The 26369-nt window shown below is 35.5% G+C and overlaps 1 protein-coding gene across 1 annotated transcript in view; it reads left to right on the forward strand.

Moving 5' to 3' along the window:
• The window catches only part of sl (small wing phospholipase C gamma 1), a 269208-nt gene that overhangs the window by 45203 nt on the left and 197636 nt on the right, over positions 1–26369 (forward strand). Inside the window, exon 2 of the mRNA XM_081765407.1 lies at positions 24401–24655. Within this exon, the coding sequence (XP_081621533.1) occupies positions 24445–24655 (211 nt within the window). The 5' untranslated portion in view covers positions 24401–24444. The remainder of the gene's footprint in view (positions 1–24400; positions 24656–26369) is intronic.

Raw genomic sequence — 26369 nt, forward strand, 5'->3', positions numbered from 1 at the left:
TCTCCTGACTTCTATCCTTAGTCAACTGAATCCAGTTTCTATTTTGTATTCTTATTTCTGCGAGATCCATCTTAATATTGTCCTCTCATCTGCTCCTAGGTCTTCCTAATGGTCGTTTACCGATTGGACTTCCAGTTAAAACTTTGAAAGCGTTCCTACTTTTTTCCATTCTAGCTACATGTCCTGCCCACCTGCTCCAAGATTTGATGACCCTAACAATGTTTGGTGAATGGTATAAATTATGCAGTTTCTCATCATGAAGTTTTCGCCATTTCTCATTTCCGTTCCTTTTGGTTCCGAATATTCGTTTCAGGATTTTATTCTCAAATACTTTCAGTCTGCCTTCTTCCCTCAGCGTAAGCGATCATGTTTCACAATCATACAGCACAACAGGCATAATTATCGTTTTATATATTTTAAGCTTCAAATTCCTCGACAGAATTCGCGACGACAAGAGATTTTGAACTGAATAATAACACGAATTCCTGCAGGAATTCCAAAATAAAAAAATTCAAGGTGATCAGTTCCAGAAGAACAAACATTTGTGATTGTTAAAAATATGCTTTATGTGACGTGAAAAACAGTTCAAATGCGAGTTGTCCGTGCATTTAAGACATCTATACATAGCAGGCACGTTTTTATACTTTTCTGTTGGCTATTTTATTTCCTCTGACATTTTTTCCTGCACAGGTGCGGCAAATTTTCTGCGATCACATCGCAGATCGCGGCATGTTCTGCAATGGGGTCAAGTATCCACTTTATCAAAAGTATTATTCGATATTTTAACGCATCCAAAATTTGTCGTATTACGATTTCGAGGAACTTAATTTCGCCCAAAATTTTAAAATTATTATTATTATTATTTTGTTTCGGAAAGGGGATCGGACCCCTCTAAATACGCCCCTATTATCTGGAAACAAACAAATAGACGTGGACACAAAAGAGTTTTCATCTTAAATGTCCATGGTGATTTCCCCGTTGCAATAAAAATTTTAAAATCCTGTGTTACAAAGAGAAGAAAGCAGGGTTCACCTGTAACCCGTTCAAACGGGATTTTCCCTGATCGTTCCCTATATGATACTCGTTTTCATACTGTGCTTACATACATTTGAGTCTCATTGTATTATGATTATTATCTTCCATAATCAAAATAACAGAAGAGAAACGAGATTTTACTTACTTTCACTTTAAATTAATTCATTTCGGAATTTGATTTAAATCAACGATTTTTATTTAAAAAATCAAGTGATTTAAATCTTGATTAAAATCGTGATTTAAATCAGACTGATTTAAATCAATCCACCCTGATTATCTGTATAGAATTCAAACAAAGTACGAATGACAAATGAAATCATTACAATGTTTAAAGTGAAATAAAAAAAAATGAATATGTTTTCTCGGATGCCACAACATTAGCTTAAGTTATATTACCAAAGAATTCGGTTAAGTTGCATTGCACGCCACAATCTTGTATACAGTTCTGCCTATTATTTGCTTCCACGGTATCTTGGTTTCTATTTTGAGAATTTCTGCCACCTATAAAATTGTTACGAAATCCATTTCGAGAAAAAATAGATGTACTATTTACCTGATTTTTAAATGTTGTACGATTACTATTTCTATTTCTTCTGAAATTGGGTTCGGTTCTATTACCGGTATAATTGAATCTATTATTTCTTACATTAGGACTACATTTTTCACGCACATTGATATTTCGGATTGGAATATGATTGGCTTGGCTTCGGTTGTTATTAGTTTGGTTTCGATTAGTGTTACTTTGCACCATTGATTGATTTTCAAAATTTTGTACTATCATAATTAGATGATTGAAATTAATGCATTGGGCAGAAATCAATATTTGCTGCAACCTAAAAGGTAACAATATCCGGATCGATGCTATGAGTCGTGATTCCTGTTGGTATGGATTAATTAATTTCAACTCATTATGTACGGAAATCACAAAATCAGTACCGTAAGATTCTTACCAATTTTGGGATATCACCGTCTGTTTCGAACCAAAGCGTCTCGGTTTGCCAACACAAAATCATTCTCAAAGTTGGAAAGCAGTGCGTTCTTAAAATCTAAATAATTGCCTAAACTCCCTCTGATCGCTTTGAACCAAACAGAGCACGGTGGTAACAAAACGTGTTGTAAAATCTTAAGAAATTTGGATCTGTCTACCCCAATTAAATCACATTCTTCGAACTTTTCTGAAAATACACTTGCAGGTATGTCTTTTGACCTTCCACTAAATTTCGTTAAGACCTTATTTCACTAAATCTGAAATGATGATTATGAGACTGTTTCAAATGATTAGATTTTACGTATCTGGTTTTCCGGCGATGCGATGAATACGGTCTTCTTTCTTCTTTCCCGGTGCTACAAGCACTATCATCCCTCTCAGTACAGCTTTCCGGTATATCACTTTCTTCCAAAGCTAATCTGAGTTCATTTGGCCTATGGTCGCTATTGGTGATCTGATCAGGATTATCATTTATGGTAATGATCCTTTCCTTGATAGTGTTTATTTCTTCCTGTAATATTTGGTCTAGGAATTAATTCGTGCGGTTGGTACGCACACATTGAAGCTGTAGTACAAACACAAAATACATAAATACCTTAAGAAAAATATTGTCCATCGCTAGCCACCACTTTCGCCCATCTGTCAGGCAATGTACGGATTCCGTGGCGAAAGAAGTCCTCATCCTTGGAAGCGATCCAGTCAGAGACCCATGTTTCGATATCTTCTGAAGAAGTAAACCGCTGTCCAATCAAATCGTTGTTCATGCAATCGAACAAGTAATAGTCCGAAGGAGCAACGTCTGGTGAATACGGCGGGTGGGATAAAACTTCCCATCCGACATTTTCTAAATAGGTTTTGACCGGTTTTGCGACATGTGGGCGAGCGTTATCATGTTGAACAATAAGTTTATCATGTCTGTTCTCCCATTCTGGTCGTGTTCTGGCCAGAGCTTGCTTCAAACGCATTAATTGTCGTCGATAACGTTCTCCATTCATAGTTTCATCCGGTTGCAGCAGCTCATAGTACACCACACCTTTCATATCCCACCATATGCACAGCATAACCTTTGCACAGTGAATATCTCGTTTTGGTTGTGATGGACCTGGTTCACCTGGTTTCACCCAGGTCTTTTTTCGTTTAGGGTTCTCGTAATGGATCCACTTCTCATCACCCGTAATAATTCGATGCAGAAACCCCTTTCTGCTCTGTCGTTGAAGCAGCAATTCGCAAATGGTTTTTCGTCTTTCAACGTCTCTGTCTTTCAATTCATGTGGAACCCAATGTGACATCTTTTGAATCATTCCCATGGCTTTCAAGCGTTTGGAGACTGTTGTTTGATCAACGCCTAATGTTGCTGCAAGTTGTTCCTGCGTTTGACACGAATCCTGCTCGAGCAATGCTGTCAATTCTTCGTCTTGAAATTTTTTTGGCTGTCCAGCTCGCTCTTGGTCTGCCAAGCCGAAATCACCACTTCTAAACCGTGCAAACCACTTCTGACACGTTCGCTCAGCTAGAGCATGGTCACCATACACTTCCACCAAAATACGATGACTTTCAGTCGCACTTTTCTGCATGTTAAAGTAATGCAGCAGGACACCCCGCAAAAACACTTTATCAGGCACAAATTGCGCCATGTTCACTTAACTACAAACTGGTGTTGTTGACGCTTTAATCCACTGCCCTATACTACGAACGATACGCGATGACAGGGGTTTGCAACACATGTGTGGATACACGGAACTGTGGGACGCTCCGTTCGTTGCGCCATCTCTTGTCCACCCGCACGAATTAATTCCTAGACCAAATACTTTAATTTGGTTGCTATGCTCATTATCTTGGGTTTCAACCACTCCTACCAAACTTTGTACAGTTCGTGGCATAGAAATCGTTCCACAAATTCTAAGTCCAAATTAATAACATACTCTTGCCCCGTTTTCTTATGCAACCAGAAATACATGTCTCAATCGATTAGTTGCTTCTAGTATTCAATCCAACTCCTCCCCCTCCTCCACCTCTCGTTGTCTAAAGCAGTGTGTATGACGTAATACACTCTTTCCATTCAGCTGAAAAAGAAACAGGAATCAAGTTTACAACGTTATAGCTTTAAAACAGTCTTTTCCATTCGTTTGCTCTGAAATATTTTAAGAGCCTAAATTAACAAAAAAAAAAAAAAAAAAAAAAAAAAAGTCTCACAATGTTCCCAAAGCTTCATAAATATGTTTAGTTTCATTCTTTCCCTTCTTTAAAGACTGCAAGCTAGTAAGATGCTCCCTAAGAAATCTATGAAAATTGCCAATAACTGCAATAAGTTTTGTGCTTCCTAAAGTCTGTAATGCACGCACAGAGCTCTAAAATATCTACTGACAGAAATGAGTGTTACTCAATGATTCATTTAATTTCTTCTGAGTAATTGCAAGCAAATGTTCCAGGGGCGTCATTTGGGCAGGACAGGAGGGTGTAATTCCCCTTCCCTTGAGCTTCATAACCTTGTAGTTATGGAACCATGACTTCATCCATTCTGCTATGGAAAACTCTATGTACTCGTTCACATACGTTTCCTTTAGCTACGTTGAAAGCTAACTTAATGGGATATTCCAAAAGATGACTCTGTGGATGCGCTGTTCAGATAGGACGTAAAGCTCTTGTAACTTAGTTACAATGTGCATAATGAACTTCCCTTGTGCAGGACACTTTTTAAAGCAGTAAAATTTGTTATTATTGTGTTAATTAAGCTAAATTTGATAAAACCATCTGATAAAGTAGTGCCAAACCCTGTGCGTCATTGTCTGTTAGGTGAATGGTTAATGTAAGTTACTCCTACGTGGATGGTCCGAGCTTCGAATCAAGACCATTCTTATTGATTATTTTCTTTGAGCTACGCTCATACTGTGCATTCCACAAGTTAAATTTTGAAGTAATGTAGTCACAGCTAGTTTAATTAGAAATTATTTTCAAATATATTTGTTATTATATGGCACTTTTCACTTGCTTGTAGCCCTGCATAAATGCAAAATTGTTTTAAAAGTATATTTTATTTCAAGTATGACTGTTTTCTTAAAAAAAAAAAAAAAAAAAAAACTTGTCCTTCAACTTTATTTTATATTATTTTCTATTTCTTAGTTACAATAACATACTCAACGAACTTAGAAAGTTTGTTACTGAATTCTCTATGTCTGTGTGTCTCTCCGTCTGTCTGTAATGTGCGATTTTTTAATTTTGAACCGTGCATTTGATAGAGCTTCAAAAACTATCAGAGAAAGTGATTAAATTTTTCGTGTCACCCTTACCGTTCCCGAGATATTGGCCCAAAAATGACCGACTTCCAGAGATTTAAGGAGCCCACATCTCGGGAACCGTAAGTCATAGAGAGATCATATTGGTGTTGTTCATTACCTAAGAGGATGGTGAACATTTTAATACCAAATGGTAACTGATGGCCATTGGTTTGGCCAATAGCCAGTTGTCCAGTAGCCACCAATTAATATCAGTTCCAAAATGTTTACCTTCCTCTTAGGTATTGACTAACACAAATGTCATCTCTCTATGACTTACCGTTTCCGTGATATTGGCCAAAAATGGCCAATTTCTAGCTATTTAAGGAGCCATAGTTCAGGAACCATAAGTTGTACAGAGATGATATTGATGTTGATCAATACCTAAGAAGATGGTGAACTTTTTGGTACTAAATAGTAATTGGTGGCCACTGGTTTGACCAGTGGCCACTAATATCGGTACTAAACTGTTTAGCTTCCTCTTAGGTATTGATTAACACCAGTATCATCTCTCTATGACTTACCGTTCCCTTGACATTGGTCAAAAGTAGCCAATTTCTAGACATTTAACGAGCCGTAGCACGGGAACCATTAGTTGTAGAGAGATGATATTGATGTTGACCAATACCTAAGAGGATGGGAAAGATTTGGTACTAAATAGTAACCGGTGGCCACTGTCCAACTGAACCACTGGTTTGGCCAATGGCCAGTGGCCAGCAACTAATATCGGTGTCAAAATTTTTACCATCCCTTTAGGTATTGATTAGCAGCAATGTCATCTCTCTATGACTTAGTTATCGTGATATTGGCCAAAAACTGGCCAATTTCTAGATATTTAACGAGCCATAGCTTGGGAACCATAAGTTATAGAGAGATCATATTGGTGTTGATCAATAGGATGGTGAACATTTTAATGTCAATTAGTAACCAGTGCCCACTGATTAACTGTCTACTGGCCAACTGGCCACCGTTTCCCAGATATTGGCCCAAAAAGTTCAAATTTCTAGATATTTAAGCAGCCATATCTCGAGAACTGTAAGTCATAGAGAGATAATATTTTACTAATTTTTGCAAGAGAAAGAAGAAAATGCGGATAAAAGGATTTACTTTTACATCTAGGAACAATGACAGTTTTCCTTCCCGCTCCATCTCTCCATTCTTTTTAAGTTCGTTCTGGCGATGTTTATGGAGCATTCTCAACTGGTTTCTATTTATATTGTATTCTATGTTATACGTTTATTATTTACATTGTATGTCTTACATTTGAAGAATAGCTTATGACAATTCAGAACAGCAGGGACATACACTGGATGCAGGCCTTGGCAATCCAGAGCTTGCGACCTCCAACTGTTCGTCCCCAGTTACTAATTCACCATTCCTCATATAAAAGAATCATCCCGGGAACCGAACTTGTGTCCACAGATTAAAAGCGGCTCATTAACATCTGTGTGCACCCTGGAGGATTAGCATAATTGAATAAAACAGAAAAATCAAATAAAAACGAGCCCCCAAAAATCTCTCTCCAAGCAATGTACCGAATCCGGTTTAGATGCACCAGATTCAAACAAAAACTTCAATTACACCAAAACAGCAATCTAATAGGTAGATCAAAAAAACCTTAATGAGGAAGTTAATAATATGAAAGGATTACGCCCAAGGATTAACTTATAATAAAACTTTATTCATGCTAATAAATAAAAAAAAAAATTCTCGTCGTTCATTTCGAAGAAAGAATCCAGCCTTTTATAGAAGAGAACCATTGCACGCGCATATCTCCCCAAAATTGGCCGAAGGATGCTAAACAAACTATTTCAACGAAAAATTGGGTAAGTCTAACTTCGCCTCCTACGTGAGGTGTCAAACGGGACTTGAACCCATAGCCTCTCCTCCCACTAAAGGAGTGGCGTGGCCCCGAAGCCAGCTAAAAAAAAAAAAAAAAAAAACGGTTCAACGACTTAATTCGCTTCCCCCTTCACACAACCCTCTTGCTGTGTGGTACAGTTTAAGACCAACAATTTCCGTAGCCCCCCAGACTCTCTTCCTCTTAAGAGAGTTGTGGTCTGAAATTATGTCAAAAACTAAACTTTTAGCATCGCGGCGATACAGCCCTCTTGCTGTACCATGTAAATCTCTAGCCACCTCTTTGGCAGAGAATCTGAAAATTCCAGAAAAGAGATTCCGTCCCCTCTTTGGACAAGAACCCTAACCATCTACCTCTTTAGACGGTCGAGCTGGAATCCTCCCCCACCTATGATTCTCCTGCTCTTATATAGACGATACAACCAACGGTCACCAGACAGACGCTTGGTTTAAAAATTTTAAAATTAACAAACAAAAAATATCAACGGGCAAGATAGCGTTGGTTTCTGGCTCTCCCCTAAGTGAGCTGTTAAAAAAAAAAAAAAAAAAAGAAATCCTGTTGGAAAGAAGAAACTGCATGTTAGTTAACAAGATATAGAAACAAAATCACACAAAGACAAAAATAAAAATATTGATTAAATGAAATGTAATAATAATTTTACCCGGCCGGGATTTCTCTCTAAAACTATATTAACTGATAAAGCAATACACAAGAATAATTAAACAAAGATAATATATACAATTATAGATAGCAGCTCCCAAAGAGGGGGCTGCAAGCTCCTGCCCCCACGAAATCACAACGTTTCTGTAAATTATATCTAATTTTAGAGATGATTATAGACATTTTAGTAAAATATGCCCTCAATTTCTGAAATAAATTCCTGTCAAGTTTTCGATCGCTGAGATAAATTCCTGTCTACGCTCCTGCAAAGCAGTGACGATTTTAGGGAGTGATTAGTTAGTAATTCCTCCTTGGAGCAACGACACTTCCCCAGAAGTTATATCTCCGATAATTCCGAATGTGATATCAGTATTTGTGCATGATCACTTTTCACTGTCAGTGTATTGAAATGCACCAAAAAGGAACTGTTCTGAAGTCTTCACTGGTTCTCCCTATGACCCCATGCCCATAGGGCCAACCATGGACATATCCACATCTGAAATATCACCTTTTATGTCAGTGATCCCGAAAACTATCCATTCGACACAAATACAGGATATTTTCGATTCTCTTTTCCTGTCACCCTCCCATTGTCAACTCCATGCCAATCAAGGCTTAATTTGGACTTACGCAGCATCCACAGTGTCACTATTCATCTTTTTACATGAATTCGACACTAATATCGTTCGAATTTGTCTACTTTTTCATGTCACCTTCACCTCTTGGTAGGGGTGGTTTCAGTGTCTCGCCCCCACAACTATGGAGGAATTTCAACCAACTTAAGTATAATTATAAATTACCATCTGAAAAAACAACTGTACGGTTGATCTTTTTCGGAGAGGAATTCGTTAACTACTTTTTCAATATCAATGTATTGCCTTTGTTTTCCTTTCATGCTGAAGATTGCCAAAGGGCTAAACTTCATTTGCACTATTGTGCTATGAATATAGGTTTTAGTGGTTTAATTCACTAAATACTCGCTTAGATGTTGCTCTAGTCACAGGAAAAGTGAGATACAGTTATAAAACAAAAATGAAATGAAATATTTGTTTTACGCCCCACGTTTATGCCGACTACGCTAATAGAGACAGTGATGGTGAGAAATGAATGAAATCGTGGAATGAAGAAAGTGGGAGGAAACGGGAAAAACACGAGAAAACGCATGCACACAGTGTTTGCCCATAATAAAGTTCATTCGGCGCGAGCTGGGTTCGAACCAAGGACACCATGCACCATAGGTATAGTTATAAAAGACTAGGCGTCTAAACAAATACGGAACACTACTATCAATGAGTTATGTAAGACTAGATTTTTAGTTATTTCATTCTAAGTTAAAATTTCAATCAATCTTGTTCTTCATTACTGTTCGAAAACTTCAAGTTGTTGCTGCAAGGACGTGATAAATCTTTTCAGTAGACTTCACAGTCTATAGCTCCTTCACAACTTTTTTTCATCTAAGGCTAAAGTTGCATTTTAGACATCGAAAAAAGTGTATAATTATATAAAAAACCTCCCACACCGCACTCCCGTTAGTTACATCACCGTTCAGGGTGTATGATGCAGTTTCTCCCTTTTAGGAATATTTTCTAAAGCAGTACGAGTTTTTTTTACTGCTCTGTGAATTGAGTTGTATTTGCTACAACTGTCAATTGACATGAAATTTACCACATACATGTCTTTGCCCATTATACACATACTAACATTATAAGAAATACCTGGCGAAATCGTTATTAAATTATATTCTTACAACAACATATTTATAGACATGCGACAATAATTTTGGACATGACTGTACAGTAAGCAACTGAACCCAAGGCAGTATGTACGAATTAAAATATAATAGTGTTTTGTTTTTTTAAGTTTTAACCTTATTTATATTGTATAGTTATTGTCAATATCTAATTTATGAATAATTGAAGGAGATTATGTCTCAGTGACGACTCGTGACCAAGCCAGACGGGTGAGCAGCATTCATTAATTTAGATCCAGTCATTTTCCTCTCAGCACACATATACCTACATACATATTGCAAGCATTAGCTCAGTCTCCACAAAATTTGACACAGTTAATTATTTGAGAAAGTACCATCAAGTATGTAGTTGAATGATGATGTGTTATCCGAAAATATTCAACTCTTAATACCTCATTCATGTGAAGTCTTAAATTTTCGTGCTTCGCCATGTTTATTCCTTAAAATGACTTGAGTCACCTAATTCCATATTGGTCCAAGTCCCATCTCCCTCTGAAGAGAACATCAGACACAGAAAGAGAAGCAATGATTTGTTGCTTCACATCCGCAAACCCAATCATAGTTATCAGACATAGAATATTAAACTTCCTTGTATCTCTCCTGCCCTTTTACTTATGGATTTGAATCAAGTCTATGAATGGCCTTGTCCTGCCATTATTTTTTGATTTTCACTTTCTTTTAAAAAGTTAAACTAGATAAATTTCTTTTTCCAAGTTCTTGAACACAATGCAGAATGCTTTTGTTATGAACTAAAATAGAAACAACAAAATCTAAAATAGTCGGGAGGCAGAATCTGGAAAGGTCTCCAAAATAAGGAGTTGGATCAACCCGAGAGAGTAAAAGCAACCGGTGGTCCTAAATCATCAAGTCTACTGTCCTGATCACTTCTAGACCGCCGGTCGCTTGATACGGCGGAAGTTCCCTCCGTACACCCCCAGCCCCCCTTCTGAAGGTAAAAAATGAGCGTTTCTAATAAAAGATCATATCTCCAAAACTAATCAAGATATTAATGAATTTCTTCTTCCGGTTTTATCTCTAAGGTGTGCTTTATGATTTTGTCTATTCATGCTTTGGATACACCCAACGGGTTTTCGGAAAATTTAACTTAAACGTTAAAAACTGACATATTTTGTTCTTAATATTTTCTTTTTTGCTCTGTATCTCCCCAGTAAGTTGAGATATGGAAAAAACATCCCTAATTAAATTTGTAGAGCATTTAATTATCTTTCCAACGGTACCAATATTGTTAGCTTTACTTCCTGAAGTAGCCGTACAGTGAGGCAAATTTGAAGCCAAGTGCACTTTGATTCAAATTCTGATGCTCCAAATGGCACCACTGAATTTCAGCTTACGTCAGTCAATAAAGGTTTTATTTCCGAGATAAAAGCCGATTTCTTTTCAATGTTTGAAGAACAGTTCTCACACTTCTCCCTTGAGCTCAGTGGCGGATCTAGAAGGTACAAACTGGAGGGGCCAGCCAGACCCCAGCCTATGATAAGTATATCTTGAGTTTAGTATAAACTTTCAAATATATATAAATAATAGCTTAAATTATATTTGTCACTCAAAAAACTGAGGGGGGGGGGGCTAGGCGCTCCGGTCCTGGCCTAGATCCGCCACTGCTTGAGCTTCTCCTACACTGTCATGATCATTTCTAGATCTCCAGTCACTTGATACAACTGTGCGTTAAGGATCACAAAATTTTGAGATAATTAGAGATGCCTTTTATAGTGTTAAAAGCCATTTACAGTTATTTTCAGGATGATTTCGATTTTTCAACTCTATTTGTGTGTGGTATTTACATCGGTCGTTGAAAATAAGTTATTTCTTTAACAAAAATCTTATAATGAAAAAGCAGAAAATATAAATAATATAAGAACATATGTAAACATGTCTTAAGTGAGGGCAAGCACCATTTACAGGTGATGTACAACGATGTTATCAATCACCCTGTATATCTGAAGAGTATCTGTAAAATCAAGAATGGGCCTGTATTTTCTCAATGGTTATTTTGCAGAAATCTCAATAACTATATTTGTATGTACTTTATGTGAATATTACATCGAACTTCATTAAATACTTACTAATTACTAGAAACAAGCAGAACTATAATAATATTCTACATTATCTTACCAAATCTGCGCAAAATATTTTGCAAAATTACATATTTCTTTACGAAACCTAATAATCACGTGTTCTGCCTCTCAGCTAAAAGTCATTATGTAAGCTTTTAAGTAAACACACAACAAAAATTGTTCTCACGAAACTAATTGCAAATAATCAAGACACAAATAAGAAACATAAGCGCATTCTAATATACTACTTCAGAGATCACACCAATAAACATTTCGCACTTCACAAGAAATTCCCACGTGTAGTTGGCAAGACTGACGAAAGCCTGGCAAGTGAACCTTATTACATCTCCAATGTAATACAATCGCGCATGTGGTAGAGGCTTCGCACAATTCAGTATATGCGAATAACTTACATTAAAACGAAGTAGTCCTCCTCTTCCCCCTGTCCCGCTCAGACATCTAAACTTCCAGTGCTCGTACTGAGATCTCAAAAATTGCGGCTCCCACTATGTAGAAGAAAGAAGGGATTTCACAATACTTCAGTTCACGTCGAGAACCGCAATGTGATTCATTGGAAGGAAAATCACCTTATGAAAATGATTTGAAAATTAATTCTACATTCAAATTTGCGAATATCCGCAAACCACCTCTGAAACGTCTTACCATTTTCAGCAAGAATTTGCAAAATTTTCGAAAGCAGAAGTAAGATAGAAATTCCAAAAGGGGAAAATTACTTTTCCTGTAAGTCTCATACTAGCAACTTCCAACTGGCATTGTTTTCTTTCTTCGGCTACTTTTGAGCAGCCAATATGTTAAATGTGTGTTTTTTCTTTCTCTCTAATCATATTTACTATATAGGTCAGGTGTAGCTACAGCAGTTTTTATTGCCCAAACCTATTGGTACGCAAGGATAAAAACTTATGTTATTCGAATTAGTATTTTATGATTCATATTTAAGGAGTAAGTTTAATTTGGCAACCAAAATTTCTTTATTTACCTACTCTCTTTGCATGTGTCCGTCCGTCGGGAAGACAAATCTCAAGAACTACGTGATGGATGACTATCAATTTACCAGGATGGAGAGGCTCAAAAGTTAGGAATAACGTTCGTTGATGTAGGTCATATTCAAACCGGAAGTGGTAATCAATTTTCAAGTTTAGCGTAATCATTATGGAAGAGCTCGATACTGAGAACCTGCAATCACTTAAACGTATTAAAAATACATTTTTTCTCCATCTTTAACCCTCTACTAAAACCGAAAGTGATAGAAATTCACTACAACTTCCACTTTCAGTATTGATCTACATAGAGCAAAAGTTTAGATGACATCCCTAAACCGCGCTAAAATGTCTTCGTAAAAATGTTTGTTTACTGTCTGACCACATGATACAAATTTATGATGGACAATGATTTTCCAGTCAAAAAACACAAACATCATTTTGATTTTTGACCTACTCATGCGATTAGACCCTAAACGAATTGAAATGCCTGTGTAAGTGTTTTGCCAAGTTTGTAGCAAAATTTCACTTAAATGTCGGCTCACATATTCACATCTTTCTTGTGTGCTTTTCTAAGCTTCGACTTCTTACGCAGTTACTTCTTAGTAATACTCTCTTTGCGCAGTAGAGGCAATACAGTTGTACAGCTGACTGTAATTCCAAGATCAAGATCATTTCGAATTAGAGAAGTTGGCGGAAACTCATTCCTTGATTTTGGAGTACAGTTGATTTTATTTTACGAGCAGTTCTGGGTAGTGTTTCCTTTTTCTAGCACACTGTTGGCGAAGTGACGATTTATTATGCTGTTATTGCTTGTGAATCACTCTTCTGCTGTTGAAGGGTGGATCTTGATTAGTCCACCGATCTTCCTGACAGATCACGTGTACTACCTATTTTACATGCATTTACACAGCAAAAATACCAAACAGAAACGTTACTTAAACGCAAACAAACTCTTTGCTGAGCAAAACAATATATTCACATTAAAAAACTACATACGTGTTACAGTTCCGCCAACTAACACTTTGGCTTCATCAGACACTATGAAATACAGGAGAAATGTACATTCTTATATATAAACAAGAGATGAGACATTTTGCTTCTGATTGGCTCCTGGCAGGAGCCAATCCCCTTCAAGTATTCTGATTTGAATATTTCTATGCCGAGGCTTTCTATCTATTGTTAATACATACACAACTGACGATCTTAACCCAACTAATCTAAACTAACAATTAATTAACAAGTAATTATATAAATATATAAACACACACACACACACACACATATATATATATAAACAGTTAAACATATAATTACGCATAGACTTAAAAATGTCACACATACACATATATGCAAATACACAATTACATATATATATATATATATATATATATATATATATATATATATATATATATATATATATATATATATATATATATATATATACTATAGATAACTAATACTGACTAATAAATACATAAACACATGTAAAACAATCAATATATATAAAACAACCATAATAAATATGTGTATTCAACTCTTATACTTTAAGCTTTTGTAACAACCTATTCCATTGTTGGTCGATGATCAGTCCTGAGTTCCAGTTCATTGCTTTATTACCCACCATTTGTATAGCCCGTGCCTCCATCCATTTCCTGATTATGCTTTTATCTTCTTGGCCTGGAATTTTTACTTCATTCTAATAAATTGCATGTCCCGTGTCCCTTATGTGTTTGTAGAGCGCATTTTTGTCTCTCTCTAGCCTAACGTCGTCCTCATGTTGTTTTATACGTTCTCTTAGTCTCTTTCCAGTTTCCCCACTATAACACATGTTACACTCGTTGCACTGAATTTTATAGATCACTCCTTTTTTTCTCCATCAATATTCCATGCTCCTCTTCTCTCTTCTTCGTTCCTTTTTTCCCTTATTACTTCCAGTAGTCTCTTGCTCCCATTTCTATATGTGGAGATGCCTCCCATCTTCTTAACCATTCTTTTAATGATTTCTGTCTCTTCTCCCAAACTTTCTATCCCTCACCACATTTTCTTCTTTCTTCTATTCCTCCTTCACTTTGCCCTCCTTCTCGGCTTCTTTCTTCTCTTTCTTCGTTTTTGTTCTCCCATTTCCTTCTGTACTTTGACCTCTTTCTATCGTATCCATTATTCTCTAGCTGCTTATGGAATGCCTGTATACTCTGTTCTGCTTTGTCTCTTTCACTGCTTATTTGCATAATTCTATTCTCCAAGTTAATGATGAAATTCCTCTTGGTCAAGTAATCTACATGACTTCTTGCGTGGCAATGGTTTCCCGACTCACAGCTTTTTTTAATACCATTCTGTGTATATCACTCCTTATTTCCTCATTCTTATTCTCATATCCTCTTCCTTTTCCACCTCTAACTCCAGTTGTATGTCTTTCTCTGTATCCTCAATTTCTTTTACAAACTTTTCCATTTGCCTTACAGATCCTTGCCAAATCCCCAAGCAATCATCAACATCTCTAGCAAGAAAACACCAATTTGTCACTTCCTTTCACACCCTTACTTTCTTCTCCCAGTCGTTCATAGTAATTTCTGCTAGTACTGGACTCAACTTGGAACCTATGCTTAGTTCCTCCTTGATCTTTACTAACTTATCACCCATAACACAGTAACTGTTATCCCATAAAGTCTCCAGAGCCTCCTTCAGACCTTCTCCCTTACAATCATTGATCTTTCTATCCTTCATCAATTCACTAATGACTTGAACAATGTTGTTCCTTCTTAGACTTGGAAACATAGCCTTCACGTCAACACTGAACATGATTGTTTTAGCCTTGCTCTGTCTTACTTCCTCTAACCTTCTTTTTAACTCCACCGAATTTTACACACTGCTACTGTCTTGTTACCTCCTTAACATTTTTACAACCTTCTTTAACTCCTCCTCCAATGGTTCAAATATATTTCCTCAGCAATCTAATATTGTCTCAGTTTTACCTCCTCCTCGTGAACTTCTGGGAAACCTTTCCTTACCGGTATCCTATCTTCTTTTTTAAGACCTCTTTTAAAACCTGCTTTTGTTAGTAAGACTAAAGCTTTCTCGTTAATTTCCTCATACATAGACCTTTCACCTATCACCTCGTAAGTATCATTACAGATATCATTCCATTTTTCTTTGTACCATTGCTTTTATATCACCACGATGGCGCTACTTTTGTCCGCTTGTTGTGCACATGTCTTTTCTCTTTTTATATCCTTCAACACACTGTGCTCGTGCTTTGAAAGGTTTCCTTTTGGCTTCTTTATTTTCCTTTCCACAGTCACCTTGGCCTTTCTTCTTATCTCCTTGTCCTGAACTTAAATTATGGCTGCTCTACCGAGTAGACAACCTACTCTGCGTCCACTCTTTGTTCTTTCACTTTAAACTTACATCCTAAACTCAACATTTCCTTCTCATCATCTGACAACATCACCTATTACTACCACTTTTTTGTCAAGTCGTCTTCTCCTTTCCCTTGCACCCTAACCGCCTTCCCTTTTCCACCAATCTTTCCTTCACTTTTTTTTTATTAAAATCATCTTCCCACATTTCCAGTCTCTTCATAATTATATCGCTAGTAAATATCAACAAACTATCACTAATGACACTTTTTAACTTCACTGTCTTTTCTTCATTCAAAGCTAAAAAAAAAAAAAAAAAAAAAAGTTCTCTAATCGTAATTTCATTCCAAATCAGTTCTTTTTCTATCTTCTTAATGAGTCTTTTGTACCTGCTTGATTGACACCTCACTCCCTACATACTGTAACACGTATGCAGATTTTTAATGTGAATATATTGTTTTGCTCAGCAAATAGATTGTGTTTAAGTGTATACAAAGCAAAGCTTCTACTTATAAATAAATAAATAAATAAATAATAATAATAATAATAATAATAATAATAATAATAATAATAATAATAATAATAAAACAACGTTACAGAACATTACTATCACTTGACCCTATGCAAACAATGAGAAAGCCCAGAACAGACACGAAATGCTATTTTGGGGCCGCAATGGCTCGTAATATAGCATTAACCTCTGGTGTGTGGGATCCCTGATTCGATCTCAGCTCGCGCTAAATGGGCCTTGTAGTTGTCAGATACTGTGTGAGTGAGTTTTCTTGGGGTTGTCCCATTTCCTACACTTCGTCCATTCCACAATTTAATTTAGTACCATCATCACAGTCTCTTTTAGTGTACACGGCATGGGACATAAAAGTGAAAGATTTCAATTTCATTTTTGGATCAAAAGATCCAATGTATTTCAATCAAAACTTTTCTTGTACGCCTTATATCTGGAGAACTACATATAGTGTAGCCAAACCCAAACTATCACTTAACTCAATATGATGTGCTTATTCCATAGAAAATAGGAGCCGTTCAAAAATTTTGCGGCCCCTGATCCAAGATCCAAGATATTTCAGTCAAATTTTTCTTCTACGCCTTACATCTGAAGAACTACATATAGTGTAGCCAAACCCATATCACATAACTCAGTATGATGTGCTTATTCCTTAGAAAATACGAGATCTTGATTTAGGGGCCGTTCAAAAATTTTATGATCCCTTTTTCAAAAGAACTAATTATTGGTCAAGATCGCAATCTTTTGATCCTTTTTTACCATTCCTGAAATTCTTGTTACGAAATGCTATTCATATCAAAAATTTTATACACATCAGAACTGCAATTTAGAAATCTCACGACGATATTTGCAAGGTGCTTTCAGTGCCATCTGATAGGAATTTTACTGGTACATAAACAATTGACTAGCGCCGTTCTTTACAATAGGTGTCACAGTTAACACAAATAAACTATATCCATACTATCACAATACAAACCTCAAAGTGAAAAATAGGATTTGACTTGCCAGTAAAGAAATGGGGCGAAATTGCGTGAACTGGAATTTTGAGAAAATACTAGTATTCTAACAGAACCAGCCTGGTATTTAGTATAAGCGTAATGGATTATAGTCCATTGCATTGCATTATTCTTTTCTTAACTATAAGTATCTTTTACAATAAGCATCACTAGCTCTTCTAGTCTCGCTAATTGTCGTAATTTGATTAGGAGCTAGTTTATTAGATTTTAGCGTTCCTTTCAGCAATGGGACTATATGCAATGTGAACCTTCAGCTTAACGTGAGATTTGAACCACATAAGATTCCACCGATGGGTCTTCCACGCCAGAGACGCATTTGCTTTTCATATAGCCACGAGGTAGCCCTAGGAATTAGTTGTTAGCATTTTAGATAATAATTCTTTCCCCTGCTCCAAATCTCAGTTATTTGATTGAGTATTGTAAATCCTCCATTTATGTTGCAATTCTGTGATTGTTCGTTTTTTTTATCCACAGAAAAAAATAAGGAGGAAGAGAGAAGATTAGTGAATTCAAATTCTATGCAATCGTTTACGTACGATAATGTTCTTAACTAATCCCTCTTCGATTCCTGCTAACTTCTTAATTAAGTTACAGTCCATACCATGAAACTAAAAGCTGAATAAACTGTGTCTGACTTCTGCGCGTTTATGAAAGAAAAACTTAAGAAAAAATGAAATGATGATAAAGCTCAGAAACTTAAATTCAAGTTATCTCCTTTTACAAAATTAGAATCAAGCTCATTAATAATAATTAATTAATAATAATAGTTAATAATTAATAATAATAATAATCCTTCTCATTACTATTGTTACTGCAGTATTGTAGTAGAAATGCTTCTGTTGTAATTTTTATCTAAGTTATTTGTTCATGGTAAGTAAGTAGTCATAATATCATATTAACTGAAGTGACGATTTCTTCGGTATGAGAAATTAGCATTGATGTCTTTTAACGTTTTGTTCTTTCTTTTCTTTCTTTCTTTCTTTCTTGTTAAATCTTATCAACCAACAGATTTAGTCTCTCATTTTGTGGATAAACATTTACATAGAAAATCGATAATCTGAAGAGCATATTTTTTTCCTCAGTAAAACGTTTTGCTTTTTACAGATTGACGTTGAGAAAACATTTTAATATTTATCTTCATTGTCGAGAGGGTTAAGTAAAGTTAAACAGATTGGAGGGAAGTAATATCGCTGGTCATTCGATAGGAAAATTAAGGTTTTTTTATTTTTTTGCTGTGGCTTGTGATGAACAGAGTGAATATTGGTGCTTTAGAATTATTGTAATACGAGGAAAAACTGGGTGTATTCGTATGTATATTAATTTATTACTAAGTAAAAACGTGGTAAAATGTTGACCCAAAAGTGTCATCTGTGGAGTTTATTACTTTAGAGCTGTATTACTTTAGTTAGCTTCATTGTTTATTGTATTTATTTAGGTACTGTAGTAAAAACAGTAATGAACCTTTTCCGCACGAGATGATGTTAGTTGAGTGGAGTTGATTTTGAGTTTAACGTCTCTCCACAGCGAGGCTATGTGAGACTGGACCTACTGATGAACGTGGAATCCGAACCACAGCTCCCGCCGGGGAAATGATGTTAGTGTCCGAAATCTCAGAGTATATAGAATGTTACAAAAATTTTGGGAATAGATTCCCCACAGGGTCAATGCATGCAAAGTGATCGAGAAAACAGAAGAATTGCCGCTCGACCTTTTCAAAAAATCTAATTATTTCATGAATGTTTATCCTATATCAGGGTACTTCAAAACCATAATTAATTATTATTATTATTATTATTTTACAACATCCCATGGCAACGCAACGGCTGCCGCCATCTTGCGTTTTTTTTCAATTTTAGGTGTTTACGTTGTTTTCAATATCTCAGCATGTATTTGTCCTAACAAATTGAAAATTGCCGGACGTCTCCAACTCGTGCAGAGCTAAAACTTTGATCTGTTAACATTTTTGCTTAAAACAGTTTGAAGGAGGTGAAACATTTTTGGACATTGAAAACATGTTTGGGAAGAGGAAATAACTGATGTAGAGGTCTGAATTTGTGTGTGCATGTAGTCCGGGGACATAAGTTAATATACAGAAATTTACAGACCTGTAGCTGCTCCCAAAGGTCTGGAAAAAGAAAATAATCGTAAAGTTGGGGAATTATGCCAATTTAGCATATTTCACTGTCCAATATCTCCAATGGGCCTGGATATTTAAAAAAAAAAAAAAAAAAAAAAAAAAAAAAAAAAAAAAAAAAAAAAAAAAATTGGGAAATTTACTGGAAATTTGTTGTTGTGAAGTAAAATAAAATAGGATGAATGGTTAGTCCAGTCAAGGCTCTCAAGCTCGTTTCTTTCCTCTAGTTGTAACACTGTCTTATCAGACCCAAGCAGCACTAATGAAGAATGCCGCTATCAGCAGAAGGCGAGGAAAGTCAAAATGCACCCTTGACCAAAAAGAAAAAAAGTCCGTAAGTACTCATTGCTCTAGCTGCTTGCTATATCAATGATACTCAATCATGTTTATTCTTGTTTTAACTGTCAACTCATTCAGGAGACTGTTGTCCTTTCTTTTGATCTGCATTCTCAAGTCAGTGAACACTTACTCGCTGTAAACACTGACAAATTTCCAGTAGATTTTATGAACAAAACACCCCGTAGAGTATGACGTCATTACTTAGTACTTTGTCCCCCTTCTGCTCAAAAACACAAAACGCGCTTTGTTGTGTGTTATGATATACCAAAGGACTAACTATTCCCAAAATTTCAGATTTTTCTATCCAGGCCGATTGGAGATATTGGACAGTGAAATATGCGAAATTGGCATAATTCCCCAATTTTACGATTTTTTTCAGGCCTTTGGGAGCAGTTACAGGTCTGTAAATTTTTGTGTATTAACTTATGACCCCGGACTACATGCACTCACAAATTCAGACTTCTACGTCAGTTGTTTCCTCTTCCCAAACATGTTTTCAATATCCAAAAAAGATTTTATGAACCAAATACCTCCTAGAGTATGACGTCATTACTTAATACTTTGACCCCCTTCTGCTCAAAAACAGAAAACGCGCTTTGTTGTGTGTTATGGTATACTAAAGGACTAACTATTTCCAAAATTTCAGATTTTTTTTTTTTTTTTTTTATCCAAGTCCATTTTGGAGATATTGGACAGTGAAATATGCAAAATTGGCATAATTCCTCAACTTGACGTTTTTTTTTTAAGGCCTTTGGGTGCAGCTACAGGTCTGTAAATTTTTGTATATTAACATGTCCCCGGACTAGATGCACACACAAATTCAGACCTCTACATCAGTTGTTTCTTCTTCCCAAACATGTTTTCAATTGTCCAAAAATGTTGCTACTGCAGACCCTGATTTCACCCCCTTCAAGTGGTTTTAAGCAAAAATGTTAAGAGATCAAATTTTTAGCTCTGCACGAGTTGGAGACGTCCAGCAATTTTCAATTTGTTAGGACAAATACATGCTAAGATATTCAAAACAACGTAAACGCCTAAAATCGAAACAAACGCAAAATGGCGGCAGCCGTTGCGTCGCCATGGGATGTTGTAAAAAAAAGAAAATAATAATTCATTGTGGTTTTGAAGTACCCTGATATAGGATAAACATTCATGAAAAATTTAAATTTTTTGGAGATGGTCGAGTGGCAGATGCTTGATCACTTAGAATGGATTGACTCCACATGAAAATAAGAAAAAAAGTTCATATGAACCTGTGGTCAGAAGTGCATAGTTTTGTAGTTATAGGATACCGAAAATGTAAAAAAAATCAACTTTAAAGGGTCATAGTTCCACTACTATAGGACCGATCGTTGTTGTGTCACTGAAGACATTACTGAGGAACTAGTATATGAACTATTCAAAGCACTTTCAAGAGACACTTGCTTGAAAGATCCTAATTTCTCTTGGCCGTGGTAAGTGTTGCTGAACACACGCCTCTGTTAATAGTTTACCCATCTGTTACGTTGAACAAAACAACTTCTGCCCCGTATGGTGAGGCATCAGTCATTGGAATTACCATCTTGTCTTGTTATAAGAGATGTAGAATTTTTGTAAATTCTTTGTAAATTTTCTTTGGTTTAATATGAGACCATATTTTAAATACCAGAGGAGTTGCTTTTAGACCTAATAAAAGCATATTTTTTGTATTAGTTATATCTGAAACATACAGAATTATTTACAGTTCTAATAAATTGCATGATTTTGAACCTTGAAACATGGAAACCAGCAGGTTAAAATAAATAAATAACTTAACAAAAAGACTAGGGAATCGAAATAGATTCCAGCATAATATTTGTAATAAGGAGGTGAAACAAAACTTATCGTTTGATGTAAATAACGAGAGGAAAGGTGTCCATATGATGTTTGCCCACCGCGAATCGGGCCAGCTAGGATTGACCTTGTGAGTCTGTATGTACTGATTCGTCATTATTTCCGCAAATGAATTTAAAGTATATAAAACGAAAAAAAATCACCCGCAGATAACCCAGCAATTTCAGAACTCAAACAGTTCCAAAGTCACCATAATTCTACATACGTAAAGGATCTTTTTAAAGCTAGTAGCCAAGCAACATACCACTTTTTTTTTATATTATTTTTTTTTTTATTTTTTTGGTTTGTTAATGACTTGGAGATTTTTTTCTTTCTTTTGCTCTGTAGTCTTTGGAAAGGATAAAGGGAAATATTTTTACTGGTTATGGTTTAGGAACGTACGTTGATATGGAGTGGAGCTTGTGTCAACAAACGGTAGTTCTGATATGGAAGAATAAGTTACTGATCTTTCGACTGTTATGTAGCATTTTAATACATACAACAATAATAAATTACAGTCGTGTTTTCAGATCATAAAGAGCTGTGGTTGCCATTTTCAATTTAAGGCATACCCAGAGACCAGCGGCATCTATATAATTAGATATGCAATTTTGAAATTACTATTTTCGTTTTTCATGTTATTACTATCGTTACTTCTAACATTTATAAACCATTATTGTTAACACTGCCATTATCACTAACCAAATGTAAGCTATGCGATACTAAACTAAATGAAAATACATTAGTGATTATAGACGCCTACCTTATTATTCATATTTTTTGGTGCCCGGTAATACATGTTCTTTTGACAAATTCTGTTTACAATTTATCATCCGACCATAAAGCTTTCGTTGCACTAAACAGTTGTTCGAAGTGTTCATTTCTGACTGGTATAGCGAGAATATACTGCATTTATATGCATTATTTTAATTAGGTTTAGTGTATTTGCTTTCTCGAAAAACGCACTCCATAATTTACAACATCCTTGTTGATGTTATGAATTTCAAGACAGAGAATTCATCGTACAGCTCTTTTCCATCGAAGCTAATTTTAAGTTTCATCTCCACCTCTATCAAGTTATTAAACGAAAACGTTGTTGCCGCGCGATAATAAAGGTGAAACAATGAAAGGAATAGAATCAGAATTGTTACAATTTAAATATAGTACTTATAAATAGTAATTAAGTAAAGCATGCTTTATAAGGCATAAATGATATAGATAATTAATTACAGGTAATATAAGCCCGTAGACCCGTAGAATGTTGTTCGGCAACATAAGGCGGCGCCAAGAGATCTAGTAATGCTATGAAGGGTTGTGGCCAGTCACATGGGTCATGTGCAGTTGCCTGATCCAACGTCGAGACATCCACTTCGAACGCGATTGTTTCTGGCTTTCGTGCTAATACTGAATTGGATAAATCCTTAGTTGCCTCACAACGCTATGTCAATACCTAATAATTTGTGCGTACAAAGATATTTGAATCGAGACCACACGAATTGTTGGATTACATGAGAACTTTCAGCTGCTCGAGAGATCCTGTACAATAGCAGGGTCATTTTTCATTTATGGTCTAAAGCAGCATTTCTCAAACGAGGTCCTCGAGGTATTCCCATGTGATCCTTTTACGTAGAACGGTATAATAATAATAATAATTAAAAAATAAAATCTAGTGAATTAAATATCACGCACTATAATTAAAAATCTCAAACAGGTATAGATTATACCTTAATATAACTTCTTACCGCTTATTATTTTAATAGATGTATTATTGTTAGGATATTCTTGGTAGCCTCGGAGTATTAAAAAAAGAAGGTAAAGTGTATTTTGTTCTACTAATACCGCATACAAAGGAATTTGAATCAATACTATTTTAAAAATAAGTATATTGGTATATGCTCAAAACATAAGCCCTTCCCGCTAATCTAGTTGCTAGTGCACATACCTTTAGTACACGGAGTCCCGGGTTTGATTCCCGATGGGAGAGCCTTAAATAGATTACAGTGATTCGGAATCTGTAGTTTCATATCTCATAGCTCCGTGCTGGAAAGGGACGCTAAACTCCAACTAACCCTAACCAAAAGCTCAAAACACAAATAAATAAAACTGTTTTCGAAGAAAGAGGCAAGAGTAGTAAGTCTGTAGAACATTCTAATAAAAGTGGTCCTCACTAGATAATTTCAGAAACAGACCAATAGTGTCTGATATTAAGATAATAGAAAAATAAACAAACAGCCAAATATGATCTCTAATATTGCCCAGTTTTGCGTAGAATATAAATTGAACAATTTCAGAGTTGATTAAAAAACTATCGGCCAGAATACTATTTTCGGAAAAATAAGAGAAGTTGCACATTCCTCTGAAATGTACGCGATGATCTAATAATGGCTTGAAATTGATGTATCGTTTAGTAAAATATCCTTCAATTTGTACACTGAATGAATGATGCATGGTACGTTTTTATTGAAAACATAATACTGTAACGAGTATGGATATTTCATGTTGCCTCTTCCATTATATCATTTTTTCTTTATTGCAGCAATGTGTTGACTCTTGACTTCGATTGCTAAGCATTGATTTGTAATGTCTTTCTCTGCATTACCAAATGGAGTCACCAGTATCGGCAGCTTCATCCCTGAGATGGAGCACGTCATCAGCTCCCTGGAACGGGGAACTGTTGTTACGAAATTTTTTCCACGGAAGAGGCCGGAAAAGAAGATCCTTGTATTGCGACGAGAGACTAGGCAAATCGTTTGGTCCAAAACAGCAACGAAAAAGAACTATGAAGGAGCAGGTAAGCGAATTTAAGTCAATCTTTTATTTATTTATTTATTTTAAAGTTTAGGTTTAAATTTCTTGGAAATTTTTAGACGTAACTGCGGTCAATTGACGATACGAAAGAGTATAAATCCTAAAATAAAATGGAAGAGAAGAGAAGCGATTAGTATCATAGACACATAAGAATGATCTGGTTTCGAAGTAATTCTCTCTCTCTCTCTCTCTTTATTTATTTATTTTTTTTTAAATTAAGTTTAAGGTTCGAATCCTAGAAATTAATTGACGAGTACGATTGAAATACGATTGAAATTAATTAATTGCGGTAGCTAACCTCAGATGAGGTAGGTAGTGAAAACTCACTCTCTTCCGAAGTTGTTAATTGAAACGGGTGTTGCTAGTAAATGACATTTTAGTTGTTGCTATGAAGAGGTTTTGACTCCCTTTCTCACGGTGATTTGATGTGACATTTGGAATGTAACTACGACTGAAAGACAATTATAAATTAAAACTATTTTTTTTTTTTTTAAATCGACGTATATTGACCTTTTTTTTTAACATTACATTTTGAGGCAGCTGCATGTTAAAGATGTTTACCCCAAAAGTATCCAAAATTATCAACATGTGAACGTTTCAGCAAAATGTTATTACCTTCTTGAACACGTATATTTTCAGGAAACTAACACTGTCTCTGGAAGTACATTTCGTTGTTTATCTTCTTTCAAGTATGTACTTTACTTTGCTTCCCTCCACTAGTCTCCTATAAAAATTTTCTTGTGTCTGAACACTCCTTTTCATAAGTACCAACACGTATCTCAATTAAAGAAACATTGCTTCTCAGACTCACTTGTTTCACCCGTGTTTATTTCATTCCACTAATAACCCAATTGATTGAAAAAAAAATGTTAGCATTACACTAATTTGAATCTAATTTGAATCTCTTCAACATTAATCAAAAATCAAAATTTGAGATATACTTCCTTTCCATTCACAATATTCCTTTATACGGAAGGTAATGGATCTTGAAGAAAAAGTATACAAGTTAAAGATTAATAATTTTTATTCACTCAAAGTACAATATTTCTTCCCACTTCCAAAATTTTCAGATTATGTTGACGACACCTATAGAACTTCCACAGTAGTGTTAAGTATCGATGTGATGGGTTCCAGACTTATATCTGCTGAAATATCCGTCATATTGTACTGTAACATCTGTTAATTTAAAAGAAAAAATGCTTTGATAAATAATTATTGAATCTAATTTAATTTAGATTGTATTAAATCGAGTAGCTTTTTCATAGCTATACATTTCTGTTTATACTTTTTCCGATATTGAATTTGGATATAGCGTATTGTATTTATTTATTTTTCGGTATGACCATAAATTGTGCTTTCATTACATATAAGTTTGAATTGTGCTACGTTTTAAAAGCGAACCTTTATAACAACGAATAGGTGAACAAGAACTTCTAGCAGATCGTTTAGAGTGAAACCTCTCTATATTCACCGTAGGTTCCCCCCAAAAGAGTCCAGGAAGTAGCAGAGAATATAAGAAACAACCTCTTTATAAATCAGGTACTTTTAGTGTGAAAGTATAAGGGATAGCTGCATTAATATTGCTCTAAATCGGATATACAGGTTCTTCTAGTTGCGTGTCTTCTGTGATGTAGTAACTTCCGGTACTTTGTACAGATGCTCGCAAAAGTGCATGCTTTGCCTATACTTGTATTGTT

Source organism: Thermobia domestica, chromosome 7 (assembly GCF_964235325.1).
Source record: "Thermobia domestica chromosome 7, izTheDome1.hap1.1, whole genome shotgun sequence".
NCBI classification, from domain to species: domain Eukaryota; kingdom Metazoa; phylum Arthropoda; class Insecta; order Zygentoma; family Lepismatidae; genus Thermobia; species Thermobia domestica.